The sequence below is a fragment of the Spermophilus citellus genome, assembly GCF_964194105.1.
Source record: "Spermophilus citellus genome assembly, chromosome: 14".
Classification (NCBI taxonomy): domain Eukaryota; kingdom Metazoa; phylum Chordata; class Mammalia; order Rodentia; family Sciuridae; genus Spermophilus; species Spermophilus citellus.
Genome location: NC_138194.1, coordinates 79,120,374 through 79,138,398, shown reverse-complemented (window position 1 = coordinate 79,138,398; position 18,025 = coordinate 79,120,374). Strand labels below are relative to the sequence as shown.

The 18,025-nt window shown below is 33.3% G+C and overlaps 1 protein-coding gene across 3 annotated transcripts in view; it reads left to right on the top strand.

Moving 5' to 3' along the window:
- Positions 1-18,025, top strand: part of CSMD3 (CUB and Sushi multiple domains 3) — a gene marked incomplete at both ends in the record, with an annotated part of 1,157,568 nt that overhangs the window by 922,750 nt on the left and 216,793 nt on the right. For all 3 annotated transcript variants that reach the window (XM_081266797.1, XM_081266796.1, XM_081266795.1), the window contains one exon: positions 2,969-3,085. In XM_081266797.1, coding sequence (XP_081122923.1) covers positions 2,969-3,085 — 117 coding nt within the window. The remainder of the gene's footprint in view (positions 1-2,968; positions 3,086-18,025) is intronic.

Here is an 18,025-nt window from a genome sequence, read left to right as displayed (position 1 = left end):
ATCAATCATTTTTCCATTTTTATTTAATAAACATAAAAGATTATAAAAGATCTCTGATCATAATTTACCTTTATTTATGTTAATCACATACTGTACAATTATCATCGATCACTAAATAATATTCTGTATCATTAACTATCAATTTGTACATGCTGTAGGCACTGACCAGAATAGAAAATTAAGGTTACCAATACAAATAACAGAATCTGACATGATATTACCATACTGACATGTGATTAAGCTGCAATCTCACATATATTCATGGTTACAAAAATCCTTCATATTTATAAATGAGATTTTTAGTAACAGCTGTCCTAAATGTCCATTATGCAATATATAATATATGAAGCAAATCAAGGGTGACAGACACATACTAATGTGTGATGGCTGAATGTTCATGACTAAGTCACAGTGCTGCACTTGAATTAGACACTCTCATTTCTATTCATACTTTCTAAATATAAAAATAAGAGTTTTTGTCATGTACATTCAAAGTATTATAATTTTAATTTTGGAGCACCTTAAAATCAGAAACAAAGTTGGCATTAAACACATTACTCATTCTTAAATGATTCTCTCATCAGTAGCATTATCTGTTGAATAAAGTTATCAGTGATGAAATAAGAATACACCTGACTACTTTAATCTCAAACAATAAAGAGTGATGAGAGTGAGACATCTTTGGTTATTATCATCACTGTCAAATTGTTGTTTCTGGAAGTTCTAAGTTTAGAATGTTTAATTCTAAGTAGTTAATACCCTTTTATTTAACATTAACAACAACAACAACAAAAGGGCAGAATATTCATTAGCCACCCTACTGAATACAATAGGTTTGTGTTTAAATATTGCTATATTTTTAAACTTTCAAGAGGACTCCATTAAAAGTATTGATTTTTTTCAAACTGTTGCAACTTTCCCTGAGGCACCTAATAAACTACCACATTGAAAACTCGTTAAAGAAAAATGGATAAGAATGTAGTTCAGAGGTAGTACACGTGTCTAGTATGTACAAGGCCCTTAAAAAAAAATCAAGCTTTACCTTCAATGAATTCCTAACTCCAGCTACTTATAGATAGAAGGAGGAGGATCACAAGTTTGAAGTCAGCCTGCAAAGTACAGCAAAACCCTGTCTCAAATTTTTGACAAAAGATTGGGAATGTAATTCAGTGCTAAAGTAGTTACCTAGAATGTGCAAAGCCATGGATCCAATCTCCAATACCAAAAAATAATAATAATAAAATTAAAACAAAGCTAATAATTCTATTTTTGCTCCTGATCTTATCTCTAGGCCAATGCTCTGGTTTTGCCTTTGCAAACCACCCCCTACCAATCCTTTCATTCTCTTCCCAGTTGAAGATTCTGGTTTGTTTTTATATTTCTTTATATACCACTTACTCATTATCATATTCTAATCTAGCTTCTACTCCTCTAATCTAGTTCAGAAGGTCTAGTCCAAAAGTTTACAAACTTTTTCTGTAAATAATTTTGGAATTTACTTACCAGTCTCTGTTGCACATCCTACTGTAGTTTTATTTTGTCTTTAACTCTAAAAATAAAAAAATAAATAAATAAAAATATTTTCTCAAGTCCATGAGCTTCATTTGGCCCACTGACAATAATTTGCAGAAAGCTGTTCAATATGATACAACTCTTGACACCAAAATCTTCTTTTGGTGTTTGAGTGGAATAATAAATGACACAGTTCTTCCTGCACAAGTTCAAAGCCAAAAAGATATCAAACCATTAACTTTAATATTGATAAAAGTTGAGACTACCAGCAAACTTCCTACAACCTGATTTTGGCAACTACAGCCCTACCCTCCAAGGACATACAACAAAAACCTACAATGTGGGTGACCAGGTTGGTAGATAACACACTATAGGCAGGATGGCTCTGAACAAGAAGAAGTAGAAGTTCCTTTCCAGGGCCCACCATTCATTCTAATAATTAGCCAGGGGCAGGGCCAGCCAAAACACATTTAAGAAAATCCCTCTACACAGAAATCACAGGCTTGGGAAAGATGCATCCAGCTCTCTTATGTTCCAGATGCCTAGTCAACAAAGACTCCTTTTCCATTTATTAACTGCTTTGCAATATCTAACCTTTTGAATTTGAACTCTTTTTTTTCCCCCTTCAGTGAAAGTTTCTTATTCTTTGGCTTCTGAGAGACTTTCTCTGTAGCTACCCTTTCTTTACCTAATTCTAGATCTTTGGTGCTTTGCAGAACCTCTTCTTTAACCATATTTTCTCATTCTCTATACTATTTTGAATGATCTCATTCACTTAAAGAATATCATAGATACATAAATCTCCATTAGTAGATCAGGTCTCTTTCTGAGTTTCAGACGTATGAATCCTAATATATCTCCTGACTTATGAATAACAGGACCACTTTCTTACAATTGTCTGGAAACATCAGTATCACCCTCATCCTTTTTTTATGAATATAAGACATTTGGGCCTGAGGTAGAAAATAAGTCTGTCCCAAGGAACCATCAACAACTCCTTTGATTTCTAGGTAAATTATATAAACAAAAAAGATTGGAGCAAAAATGGGTGAAAGTATTTATAAAATTATCATGTCCCATGTATGAAATGCTTAATTTGACAGCAGCATAATCGTGCTTGAATTTGAGTAGGGGTTCAAGATTTGGCTGCAAGTATATAATTTATGAAATGCTGATTTTTGCACTCTTATATATGAAAGGATGGCTACTCTTTAGAGAAAAAAATATAACATTTGATATTACTTTGCTATGGAGAACAGTAAATTGAATACTTACAAAGTTTTGTGTGTACAGAATTTTACCACTTTTAAAATATTTGACACTGGAGGAATCTATTAAAAGATGAAAATAATTTTTACCTCTTAAAATCCAGTAGCCATATTTTTATATCAAGAACACATTCATATTACAATTTTTTAATCTTCTAAAAATATTTTTTTTTATTTTTATTTCTTAGCACCCTGCGGAAGTCGTTCAACAGGTTCAGAAGGCACTGTTCTATCCCCAAACTATCCAAAAAATTACAGTGTGGGACACAATTGTGTTTATTCTATAGCAGTTCCCAAGGAGTTTGGTAAGTAAGATTCATATTACCATGTGGTATTTCATTCCAGACAGACTTTATTTTTCACCACATTATTTTTAAAATAATAATGATGATGAAGAAACTATCAACTATTCATAAAGCATTTTACAATTTTTTATAGATTGTAGCTATGTAATCATAAAATTGAGGTCATTTCATTAAAACTGAATTAATGGTCAAGTATACAGGTGAACAACAATACAAAAATGAAAACAGGATTGTTTTTAATTTTTAAAAATAAGCACATCCAGTAACCTTGCAAGTGCCTTCATATTGGAATTATATAAAATAGGACATTACCAAAGCACAAAGAAATGTCAGATTTTCAAAATGTGCATAATATCAAATGTACAAACTACTACAGCAGTAACAAAAATGTTTATAAAACAACCATATACCAGTCCTAAATTTATTATCACATTTCCAGAAAGAAGAGATTTTGTTTTTAAGTATCTAGTTTCTGGGACAGCAATAAATTAAAAAAAAAAAAAAGACAACAAAGGACAATTTAGCTCATCCTGTCAACCTGACAATCTGTTCTCCATTGGCACTAGGAAGACAATGTGTCCTTTGCTGCCTTCACATCTTCCTGATCACAAGTCTTAGAAGTCACCTCTCTGGCTTCTAGAGGTTTTGGATCTGAGATCCAGCTGGATCTATCCCAGTTTAAGCTCTGTTCATGGATGAATAGGCAAGGGAAATTTAGTGAGCAGTAAAGTATGGGGAAGAGACTGAAAGTGCATAAACTTCTAGAATTTAGATTTACAGCATGTGTTTGATGGTAAAGGATTTGTTATAGCTGTCATGAATGTCTGGGTCTGGATGACTCAGTGTTTTTGCAGAAGGACATGGATTTTATCATTAAAGATTGGGGGATAACATCTTGACTTAACATTTCTGCTGCCAAAATATATAATAAGCTGATGTTCCCAGTCCATTTTCTTAAAACCAGATACTACTATATATACTATTTTTCTTCCCTGTGAATCAAGTTCAAGATCCTCAACAAAATTGAGAGCACCATCTTCAAAGTGAAGTATCAAACCTTTCATTTTAGCATTGAAATAGAGCGCCATCGCTTGTGTTAGCTAGGTGTCTGTTTCTGCATTGTATGTAGTATTTCTTTCCCCTGGCATATTGATCAGTGGAATCAGACTTGAGCTGTCTGATAATGAAGGGAATGACAGTTTAGAAAGAAAAATATCATCCTCTTAATTGTGTTGATTTTTTGCCTTTTGTGCTCAAGATAGTTTTCCCTTTGTTAGAGCAGCACCTGGTCACCAGATGCCAAAAATGTTACACGATTGCTGACAGAATCCTAGCAGTGTTGTCCAAAATACTGCCTGATTCCATTTTGTGTTCCATTATACTCTCTTTTGGGGATGCTATGTGGCTAAAAGAATGAGAAAGAGGAATATTATTTTATTTCTTGACACACAGACATGCTGGTCATCCTGAAGATATTTGACAATTGCCTGTGTATGCTGGAAAAGAGAAAGGAGAAGTTATAATTAAAATAAAAGTAAATTAATAGATTCCCAAATAATGGAATCTTCATTTTGGAGAGTTAAATTAGATTTAATTCTATTAATATAAAATATAATACTATGTTGAAACAGAAATGTGTGGTTTTTAAACTTCTTTTTTTAATAAGTCTGTTCATGGATAAAACAGTGTACTTTGGTTTACTATTAAGGAAAATGATTTTATTTTTCAAGCATTGCATTATTTTTTCCTTAAAACTGCATGTGAAAATATATACTAGATCCCAATTTCAGCCCTGTTACATATTTGCTATCTGTCTTTAGACAAGTTATATAAGGTTACTGAGACTCAGTCTTGGTGAAATGAGGATCATGTGTCAACAGAGAAGAGTTATTGCAAACAGTAAATTAGACTGTCTATCAGAAATGCATCTCATCTTTTCCATGTTCGGTATCATTGAGTTTAAGAATGCTAGATTTGGAGTCAGATTTCTGGGCTCAGGCTCAACTCAACATCTTACTCGTTTTTATTGGACAAATTACATCATCGGCCAAAGTCTTACTTTTCCTATCCCTAAAATAATGGTGACAAATGCCACCTCATGGGATTATTTCATAATGAAATAATATGTGTGTGAATGATTAGCACTATAAAACATAGTATACACAGATGTACATAGAAACACGTTTTTCTTTGTGTTCTCATTCACACTGAATGTCTTTAATTGACTCCTATTGTATAAAACATATGAAATAAAATGACCTAGATTATCCTGGAATAGGAATTTAAAAGTATTATAGCTAAAATTGAGACATTAATTTATATTATTTAGCTAAAGCATAAGAAATTAAAGCATGGGGTCTTGGGTTGTGGCTCAGTGGTAGAGTGCTTGCCTTGCACGTGCAAGGCCCTGGGTTCAATCCTCAGCACCACATAAAAATGAATAAATAAAATAAGTGTTAAAAAAAAGAAGTTAAAGCATGGAAACAAATATTTTGGATTCACTTCACCAGTGAATATTAAATCATGCAATCCTTAATAATTTTCTGGAAGTGGTGTGGTAGAATTAAATAAATTCTGATCATTGACTTCTTCTTATCCTTACCTTTACCTCTTTGATGTGAGATGATCAAGCAATAGTGAGTGGGTTTCTATAAATCAAATTCCTGATTTGCTTCTGCTTTCTCTTATTTTCATTTGCAATAATTTCCTGCTAATGCACATTGAGCTATTTCTTCTGACTTTTAGGTATCACTTTAACACATATAATCCTCATCTTTTCTCTTTTCCTGTTTTTAATCTCAAATTGTAATCATTCCTTCCTTTAGACATGTTATATGTAGATAATCTTAAAATTGAGTTTTATTCCTTTAGTACAATATATGTCAAATACACTCAGTTCATTCATTCATATTACACTTTGAACAGGTGTTAAGATTCTAAGATAGTTATGCAAGTAGAAAATCATATATAATCAACATTACCAATGAAAATATTTTATATTACTCATGAGAGATCATCCCATGATTTTGCACAAGCCATATTGTCTTTTAGAAAGTCTAATAGGATGTTTTTCTTCCAATGAAAGAAGAGATGCCAGTTTCTTCAGATAGTGTCATATAAGCTGGTTGTGATTCTTAAGGGTGATGTGGCTTCAGATTAGGTTTATTTATGTATTTTTACCTGGTGTAGAATTGAATTCATATAATTTCAATGTGTACACAATGTGACAGTACCGATCAAAGGAGTGTGAACGGTGTCGTCAATTCCTTTTGTTCTGTTTTTTTTTTTTTTTTTTAATTATTTTTTTAAGAGAGAGTGAGAGAGGAGAGAGAGAGAGAGAGAGAGAGAGAGAGAGAGAGAGAGAGAGAAAGAATTTTTTTTTAATATTTATTTTTTAGTTCTCGGCGGACACAACATCTTTGTTGGTATGTGGTGCTGAGGATCGAACCCAGGCCGCACGCATGCCAGGCGAGCGCACTACCGCTTGAGCCACATCCCCAGCCCTGAAGTATTTATCTTAAAGCCAAATGAGAAAGACGTTGAAAGGGCAAAGTTACAGATTTGAGACAGAACAAGTGGCAAAGCAAGGTCCTTTAGGCAAAAGAAATTTAGAAACATGAGTCTTTTTATAATCCAGAGGAATAATTAATTACACATGGAATGTTGCCTGTTGGAATTATCACCCCTCTCAAATTTTCCCAACTCCATCTCTCCTTACTAAGAATTCACTATAGGGCTGGGGTTATGGCTCAGTGGTAAAGCGCTTGCCTAGCAAATGCGAGGCCCTGGTTTTGATCCTCAGCACCACATATAAATAAATAAAATAAAGGTATTGTGTCCAATTACAAATATATATATATATATATATATATATATATATATATATATTAAAGGCTATATTACTGTCAAAAGGCTCCCATAACAAGTGTCACAAACCTAGTGGCTTAGAACAATAAAAATGTATTCTCTTACAGTTCTGGAGGTTAGATGCTTGAAACAACAAGTGATGATGCCATGCATCCTTCAGGCTCTAGGGAAGTGGCCTGTCTTACCTCTTCCCAGCTTTTGTTGGCTCCAAGCAATCCCTTCGCATTCTGGAACTTATAGCTGCATCATTCTGATGTTCATAAGATCATGTTCATAAGATCACTCCATCTCCACAAGACCTTTCCTCTGCCTATCTGTTCATGTTTTTATGTGGCTGTCTTGTTTTCTCCTCTTTTTATACAGATAGCAATTATTGGATTTAGGGCCAACCTGAATCAGTTTGATCTCATCTTGATCCCTTAAGTAATGCATCTGCAAAGACCCCATTTCCAAATATGATGATATTATGAGCTTCTGGGTTGACATGAGTTTGGGGAGACACAATTAAGCCCACATTACACTATATTACCAAAATTTTATGTAGAAAATCTTAACATTGATAACTGAATAAGGCATTGATACATTCATAATTGTATCATATATTAGCTGTATAAACTACAAGCTAATAGATTTCTTGGAGAATTCCAACTAGTAGAAAATCTTGGAGATATTCAGGAAAAGACTATGGAGACTTAATTTTGTGCTCAGCCTACCAAATAGTTCCATCTACTAGAAGCCTACCCAAAAAGCATATTTGTTAGAGCACATAGCCTACTCTTTCCATAGAAGAGTTTTTACATGTGGAATGTTGGAAATGGTGCAAAAGCCTTATATTTGCCCAATTAATCTTCCCTTTCTCCCATCTTTTGTTATTGGTGCAGTTTCTTGGTTATGTAAGTTTCAAGTTCAAAAATCTCTAAATCATCTGAAATTATTTGCAGTCTGGATTTCTTTGTACCAGCAGCACATAAAGATGCTAAAACTTTTTGTGGATTGCTATAAAAGAGGATTTTTAAAAAATATTTCTTATACTGCCTTCAAACTTTCCCCTGCTTCCACCTATTTTATATTTGTCACTTATGTACTATCTTTCTTGTCTCCCATTGCAGTATTTTTTTCTAGTTAATCTAGAAACATCTTTCCTAGTGATGTCACTATAATCCCACAATACAGGATTACAATTTTAATAATATATTAAAAACTGATAATTAGGTAACAAATATCTCATAAATTCTTATTATATGCATTAAATTTAGTAGAATTTTTCAGGCTGATAGATGGGGTATTTTACATAATTGTTAAGAGGAATATAGTCCATTTAATAGCACAGCTTTTCAAATTTCTGCATAAACTGTTAGGTTGTAAAAGGTGGTCATCGGAAATTTAGGTCTTTTCAGAATTTTGAAGGCAAAAGCAAACACAATAGAATAAAAGTAAGATGCATAGACACTCTATAAATTTACACAGATGGTTTTCGGTTGGGTATCTGTACTTGTTAATGTGTGGCAATGTGATTTCGACGTGTGTACGAAAAGTTAGCTATAATCATGTTTTATGTAAAAAATGGTAGTTATTACTATGTTGTTCTATAATTTTTTTAAACTCACATATAAACATCTGACAATTTGACTTTTGATCTATATACTTTTTTAAATGATTAATTTTATTCAACATCATTTACATATTTTATGCTGTGGTTACCTGTCTTTATATTTAATTTAGTAATTTATTGTCACTAATTGTCACCATAGTTTAGAGACAAATTGCTTTAAGTTTTCTTCTATGTGCTCATTAGATCAGTAAATATTTTATTGGCATTTATTTTTTTTCCTGGAATGAAATTTTCTGTAACAAATGAGCCCTAAAGAAGACCAGAAGGATTTTTTATATTTAAAGAGTATGACACTTCATTTTTTAATAATGTGATGACATCAAAATCAATGGTTATTGTTTCCTAAGTAATTAATTTATGTATCTAACAATGACAAATAATGTCATAAAATGTATATTTATTCAAAATTTGCATTTACTATTTATAATTACTTGTTAGATTTGAAGCAATAGAAAAGGGATGGTTTTAATGCCAGTAGGCAGAAGTAAGTGTGTTAATTTTTTGCTTATAAGGAAAGAAACATTTATTTTTTGACTATATTATTTTAGTTTATTTTTTTGTCATAAAAATATGTCATTTTACTGTATTAGTCAGCTTTCCATAACTGTCACAAAACACTTGAGAACATCAACTTAAAGAAGAAAATCTTTATTTCGGTTTATAATGTCAGAGGTTTCAGTCTAATGTTAGTTAGCTCCATTGCTTTGGGCCTGAGGTTAGGTGGAATATCATGACACTAGAAGTATATGGTGAAGGAGGCTGCTCACCTCATGACAGTCAGGAAGAAGAGTGAGAGGAAGGAGCCAGGAGCAAGATGTAAGAACATTTTTCCATGTAGGCTCTACCTTCTAAAGTTTCTTCCCTAATAGCACCACCAGTTAGAGACCATGTCTTAAACCCAAGAGGCTTTGAGGCTCATTCCTGATCCAAACTATAACATTTACTAATTTCTGCACATATTATGATTATTTAGATGAAAATGCCAAGAAAATATATTAAACACAAACTTCATGGGATATATCTGCAAAATGACTGAACCCAAGACTTTTATGCAAAAAAAAAGAGAAAATGTAATGTAAAATACATTAGTTACTTCAACAAAAAAGGGACATGTTATAATACTTGATATTAAACATAGAACCATATGAAGAAATCTATAAAAACTGATTCAGATGTGTGACAGAATAGAATAAATTAAGAATTCAATATTTTTGGATGAAGCCTATTATTGTAGAGTAAGGGGATATGATCACCATATGAATTTATGGCTATATTAAATCTTGGGTACACCAATTTTATTATTAGACTTTTGACCATGTTTTGATTATTTGCTTCAAAAGGATCTACCTTCCCTCCACCAAATTTAGTTGATAATCTAGAAACCTGATGCTCTACATCTTGACCATATTCTGAATATTCCTGTGACACTGTAATTCATATGTTAAAATCTTAACCCCAAGGTGTTGGTATAAGGAGGTGGGCCTTTGGTAGGTGATTAAGTCATCAGCAGATTATTGCCCTCATGAATGGGATTAGTGTTCTTTAAAAAGAGACCCCACAGACTGCAAATTGGTGCAGCCAATATGGAAAGCAGTATGGAGATTCCTTGGAAACCTGGGAATGGAACCACCATTTGACCCAGCTATCCCACTCCTCAGTCTATACCCAAAGGATTTAAAAACAACATACTACAGGGACACAGTCACATCAATGTTTATAGCAGCACCATTCACAATAGCTAAACTGTGGAACCAAACTAGATTCCCTTCAGTAGATGAAAGGATAAAGAAAATGTGATATATATGTAATATATATGTATATATTACATATATAAATGTATATATATGTGTATATACATTACATACATATGTATATACATATGTTATATATATATATACATATGTGTGTGTGTGTATACACACACACAGGCACACACACACAATGGAATTTTACTCAGCAATAAAAGAGAATAAAATCATGGCATTTGCAGGTAAATGGATGGAGTTGGAGAATATCATGCTAAGTGAAGTTAGCCAATCTCAAAAAACCAAATGCCAAATGTTTTCTCTGATATAAGGAGGCTTATTCATAATGGGGTTAGGAGGGAGAGCATGGGAGGATTAGACAAACTCTAGATAGGCAGAGGGGTGGGAGGGGAAGGGAGGGGGCATGGGGGTAAAAAAAATGGTGGAATGAGATAGATGTCATTACCCTAAATACGTGTATGAAGAAATGAATGGTGTAAATATAGTTTGTATACAACCAGAGTCATGAAATTGTGCTCTATGTGTATAATATGAAATGTAATTCATTCTTGTATCACATATGACAAATTAGAATTTTTTAAAAAAGAGAGAGAGACCCCCAAAAAGCTAGCTAACCATTTATATCACGTGAAGGCACAAAAAAAAGGGGGTATCCATGAAAGGAAATGGGCTCTTATCAGACACTGAATCTGCTAGTCACTTGATCTCAGATATCCAACCTCCAAAACGGTGAGAAATAGGTTTCTGTTTTTTGAAGCTATCCAGTTTATGGTATTTTGTGACAGCAACCCAGTCAGACTAAAACATGAACCAAGAATAGGAAAAAGGTTGTATTAACATAATAGTACTTTTTGAGAATAATGAGAAAGAATCCCAAATAGTTCCAAAATAGCTTGAGAGATCAAAAAAAGAAGAATGGTTTTGGGATTTTAGTGATCCTGGGTGAGGATTTTTGTGTATAGGGCCTTAAAGCTCTATAGTCAAATATCAAAAATGGTTTCAGATTCTATTACAGTTCATTCATGATGTTTGACAAATAATTAAAATGTGCCATCTTTCATTTAATTAAATTTGAGCTATTTTAAGTAAGCCACAATGGTACTTTATGAGGCCTTTAACCAGATATTGATAAAGGAAGTGAAAATTTCATTTGATATCTTATTCAATAAGTTAGCATTGTGTATGGTGAGCAATGAGACAAATGTCTAGAACTTCAGTGAGTATATGGATTGTCTTGTTTTATGGCTTTATTATATGTAAAGATATGTGTGACTTTGATTTATATTTTGGTATCTCTGAAGCAATAAATTCCTAGATAATTTTACCTCTTACCAGGCAAACTTGGATAAGGAAATATAGCTGTCACTGGCTGAACTACATGGCAAGACTATCGGCAAAGTCCCAATGGCCTGCAGTATACAGTTGAGTATACAGTTGGGGCTGATTATTGAAAGGGGCATAAGTCTAACAACAACCGCCTGAAGTTTGGCACCTTGTACTTCCCCTAGGATCCTTATCAAGGATGTCTTGGTTTTAAAGTGTTAAAAACAGCAGCCCTTGTGCATGTCTGTAATCACAGCTATTCAGGAAGTTGAAGCATCAGGATAGCAAGTTTGAGACCAGCCTGGTCAACTTAGCAAGACCCTGTCTCAAAAATGAAATAAAAAGGCATGGGAATGTAGCTCAGTTGTAGAGTGCTTGCCTAATATGCATGAGGCCCTGTGTTCAATACCCAGTACCAGGAAAAAAAAAAAAAAGAGAAGTAAGTGGTCTCCTGGAAGTTCAATTATGTGATGATGGTAGCCATGTGGTCTCTAAGGTATACAAACTTTATTTGTTGTTCATTCAGTTTATTCCAAGGACCTGTTCACGTTGCTAAGTCTAGAACAGTGACTTGAAAAACTATGGCATCCGGCAAAGAAATAAAGACAAGAAAGGCTACCCTACATATAGGTGGGATATACCAGAGGGCCTAGGTTTGGCTCTAGGATGTAGGTATTACTCTTAATTTATCAAGGAGTCCTTAGTGCTGTGCTGAACATGTAAGGCACTATTGCCAAAATTCAAATCAAAAGGGGCATCTGTACTTGGAGGGCCATGATCTCAGGTCCTGTAAGAGATTCTGCTTCCATATAATGGCATATGAAATGAGGCTGATGAAGAGAGTTTCTTGTATCTGAAGTCCATGGACAACTTATGGCTGGGGTACAGGGATTCCAATAAGTATGGGATGAGGTTGCTAAGGCCTCTACAGTGAAGGAGTTCCTTGGAAGCAATGGCTTGTCTTATAATAAAAAAAAAAAAATCTCAAGACATTTTTGGTAGGGTTTCCATAAAAAGTGGGTGAATTTGCCAGTATCCATAATTGGACTTAAGTAAAATCATAAATAAGGAATAAATTGATCTCAAAACTCAAACAGGCCAGTTACAGTGGTGCATGCCTATAATCCCAGCAACTCAGGAGGCTGAGGAAAGAGAATCTCAAGTTCAAGACCAGTCTCAGCAATTTAGCAAGGGCCTAAGCAATGTAGAAAGAACCTGTCTCAAAATAAAAATTTTCAAAAAGTGGGTATGTGGCTCAGTGGTAAAGAAGCCCGAGGTTAAATCCTTAGTATCAGAATTATAAAATAAAGTAAAAAACCCACTCAAAAACACCAACAATCCTTATTAATTTGGGACTTTTTCTAACGTTTGGTGCTGTGAAGTTAGATATCTATGTCTTAAAGGTATCAGGGATGATGTAGTCTTTAAGTGACAAAATAATTCTCAGTGATTTAACTCAACTGGTGGTGCCTTGAATTATACATAGGACCATGGAAATTCCCATTTTGGTGAGCTCATTTTTGAGTATTTGTATGTTTCAAAATATTGTGGGACACTAATATCCTTATAGAATGATGTAATCTGTGTGATTTCATTACTTGTGCTTCCCAAGAAAGTTGGCTGCAATTATTTCCTTGACTGGATTGCAAAGACTGTGCAATGGCTCTGCTGTTAAAAACCTCCAAAAGTAGCTAGGTAAAGTTTTACATTTCAAGCAGAAAGTAAACAGTATTATTGAATCATTCAAAGTGAAGGCTGAGTGGCTGTTTGAAATAGGCACTAAAGAGAACATGTGTTTCATCCGTAATAGCAAAATTTTTAGTAGCTAATGATTGGGTGGTAATAATTTCAATAAAATTGATTATGGGGACCTAAATGGGTATGATCATAGAATTAAGTTTTAATAACCCTCTATGAGGTGCCATTCATTTGTCTTTCTTGGTTACAAACAGTCAAATCAGCAATTGAATGGAGAAATACTGAAGATAATCGCTTCTTCTCTGCATGGGTCTTGTTTAAAGGGTTTCAATCTCTGTAGGTTCTGTATTACTTTACTTTCAGCTATATTAACCATTTTATTTGAGGGTAAAGTCTTGGGGGTCCCAATCTGCCAAGCCTATAAAAATTACCAAAGATTCAATTTAATTTTAATTTATTAAATTTTTGGTCAGAGCTTCCCTGACCATTATGGAATATTTAAATAGTGCAATAATTCTCATGATTAAGATGAGGCATACTTCTTTCTTTGCTATCTTATATTTCATAACTTTCAGATTATAGAGCATGTTTAAATTTAGAGTAATCCTCAGAAATATCTTTAACTTGAATCTTTTCATTGATCAAGGTCAATGGGTACATTTCAGTAGCTGTTAAAATTAATTCAGAACTTGTGTAGAAGCAAAAAAATAAACAAAAAACCAATCAGAAACCTTTTATATTTTTACTCATAAATTCCTGTGACAAATTTTGGATTTCTAATTGGGTCAAATTGTGGTTATGTCTCTTTTAATTTTTCATTTCCTCACCTTGTATCTAGTTTTTGTGTGTTTTTTTTTTGTTTGTTTTGTTTTGGTTTTGGTTTTTTTTTGGTGGATATTATATATACTTCAGAGTAGAGGAAGTTTCTTTACCCTGCTCATGTTTATGAATTTCTTCCTACAAAGTTGCTCAAATCAGTAACATTATGGTTAGGGACTTAGGGACTTTCCTCATGACAAGTTTCTTTATAGGGTTTAAGGACACTGGATTTAAATTGAATTTGAATTAACTCTTTAGTTGTACCATATGGTTGCCAAAAGTGTTTTTCTTCAGAATTCTTAAGATCAGGATCTTTGCTACAATAGAGATTTGGGCAGCAGTATTAACAGAGGCATTTAGAGTTTAGCACATCATATGCTAATTGCTTTTCTACACAATTGGCCACCCAATGGCTCATCCAGTGTATAGAGTATCAGCATTTTCCCTGAGTTTATTACAGAGGAGGGCCAGTGCCTGATTCATACACATAGGCAACAATCACAAACTAAGAGTCATTTCTCTGAACCTAGTATTAGTCACAGTTTAGGCTGGAGTCAGGATGTATGATTCAACATGAGACTCACAGAAAGATCTAGGTTATCACAAATAACACAGGTTAGAGAGTTTAGGAGGGCTCAGCTCTTGTTTCTAAGGAACAAGAAAAAACTTCTGACTCTAGGTTGATTAAATCTATGATAAATGTTCAGAAGAACTCAACAATTGCAGCATAAGCAGCACAGTTCAGTGTGCAAGTTGGCCAGCAGGTAGCAGAGCCAGTTAAAACCAGGCCAAGAGAAGAAACACCTCTGGTGGGCATCTTCCTTGTCTAGACACCCTCCTCTTGCATCAGTTGTTTTAGTCATGCTACAGTTGTTTTTGATTTCAAGACTGATAGCACACAAGCACACAAGGGAGTATGAAAAGTTTTGTTACATAAAGAGGCTACCTGGGGAGATCAGGGCAAATTCACCAACAGATCCAAAAAGGAATGAGAGTACAAGGAAGGGAGAGTGGATTTAGAGTTTGATTGTGGTTATGTATGAGCTGGTAGTGGGGTGAATGATCCTGTGTGCATGATTTAAGCTTGCTTCTAGAACCAAGGAGAGAACACTCAGGCTTCTTAATAAGCTTGGCCATATAAAAGGCAGAAGGGGAAGGGAGAGTGAAGGGGCTTGAAAGCTGCAGGCATTTAAACATTGAAAATGATTCCAGACTCTTTAATATAAGCCGTAATTTATAAAATGGCAATTTATGTGTATCATATCATTAATATATGTCATTCATAACATATCTTACTATTGTATTTTGTCTTCTTTTTCCACTTAAAATTACTTCTTTTCAGTATACAATAAAATGACTATAATATGCTCTAAAATATGATCAGATGAATTTTCAAAATAGCTGTCAAATGATCCTTTGGTTTCATATGATGAATGTCTACTTGTATTCATTATATAATAATGTCAGTGTTGATGTTATATGTTTCTTCCATTTTTAAAGCAGTTATAGGAATAAATTATGCTTAATAATTCAAACAGAAAACTGCAGGAACATGAGGCTAGATATTTCACTGTATTTTGTTTAAATGGTGTTTATGTTTCACCATATCAGTGTTTTTCCCATGTTTGCTTTCATCTTTTGCATCATTTTACCAAGATGATAAGCTTAGTAGTTGTCCCATGAGACTATTTAATATATGTTGGCAGCAGGTTGCTGAAAATTATGTTGAAATAAGCTTCAAAGTCTTACAGTTGATGATGATAAGCATAATAAGCCTATTGAAAAGATATGTGGACAGTTATTGTGGAACAGTGGAAAATAAGGTGTTCCGGGAGTCCAGTTATCATTCTTTATTTCTTTATCTGCCTGTAGTTGAGCATGTGACATTGAGCAAGTTTTTTAAGCTTTCTACATCTTATTTTCTTGAGGTCTACAATGAAAACCTGGTCCCTAAGAACTGCCCGCTTCAAAAAATATGTGAAATTTACTTTTAATCCAGGGAATGTGGCAACTAGAGAAGTAAAATATAGGAAAACACCACCAACCCTTTTGAAATTCAGTTCTACTAATAGAAGTGCCTGGATTCATGGAAGTTCAGTAAATTTCAAAAATAACTAGAAGTTAAACATTCTAAATCTCTTATATTCCTACAAAAGCAAGATGTTACAATGTTATGGTATATATTTCTTTTTAATTTTCTTTATTTTTTATTTTCTTTTTTTAATGATTCAGCATATGCTTGATGGTTATTTTTACCTTTCTCACGGCTTTTATGAATGGGTCATAAATACTTTCAATGGCACTTCACATTTTCCAATTCACTACAAATGTGAGAAAATTAATTTTATACTTTTTTCCCTCCTAGTATTTATGCACAAAATAATTATTTTAATAGACATGAATATACAGGGAGTAACTATTACCTGGAGAGTTTCACTATAAAATTTTTAATCTTCCCTTTCATGAGTTGATTGTGAAAATGTTTGGAATAATGAAAACAGAAAATAACACAGTTTCTTATATATATATATATATATATATATATATATATATATATATATATGCATTACTTTTTCTGGGAGACATTTTATGGAGAAGTCATTACACACAGCTTTTTTTATTATTTTATTATTCTTCATGCAAATCATATTTATAATATTTCATACTATGACAGATTAAAGCTAGAAGATAAATGACTCACAAAACACACAGCTTGTCACAGTCAGAGCTTTTTGTAAACATAGAATACTAATTATTTTGGGCATTCACTCACTGATGTTTCAAGATGGCAGAGTGATGTCTAATTGTTTAACACTGTAATACAGTGCTGATTACAATTAGAATACAGATGTTTATTTACTTCTTTTAGTTTTGATGACTCACCTGATTTATCTGATATGCCTAACAGAATGGTTAATATTTGCATTTTGAAATGATTTAATAATTTGAAAACTTTAATTTAGATGGTTAAATGATTGGCAGAACCTATTTTGTGGTTGGCATACAAATGCTTGGTGCATATTACACACTATAGAAGTTCTCTTCTAGTCTCTGTATTAAAAGAGATTTAAATAGTATTGTTCTAAAGTTTATATAAATTATTAATATTTAAATATAGCTACTTTGCTGAGAAAAAATGTTCAAAAACAGATGTGTAACTCTAATACTTTCAAATTCACTGAGGCTATGTATTCTACTAAAATATCAACCTCAATATCAGAGTTTCATCTATCTTGTTGTTTTTCTTTAACATTTCTATAAGGAATATGTTTTTTAAAAGTTTGAATAATTTTTAATTTATCTGCCTTTTTGATTCAAAGACAAATAGCATAAATGAAACCAGAATCTAAGCATAGATGATAAGAAATATGGGAGCCGAGCCTGGTGGCACACACTTGTAATCCCAGTGAGTCTGGAAGCTGAGGCAGGAGGATCACAAGTTCAAAGTTGGCCTCAGCAACTTAGTGAAGCCCTAAATAATTTACCAAGACTCTGCCTCAAAAATAAAAAAGAATCTCCATACTGCTTTCCATAATGCTTTCACCAACAATGTACCTTTTCCCCACATACTTGCCAACATTTATTGTCACTTGGATTCTTGATAATTGCCATTCTGAATGGAGTAAGATGCAATCTTGGAGTAATTTTGATTTTCATTTCTCTAACTGCCACATATGTTGAATAGTTTTCCATATATTTGTCAATCAAATGTATATCTTCTTCTGAGAAGTATCTGTTTAACTCCTTAGCCCATTTATTGATTGGGTTGTGTGTTTTTTGGTCTTAAGTTTTTTGAGTTCTTTAATGCTCTATCTGAAGTACCTGTGGTAATGAAGGAAGCCAGAGACTCCCACC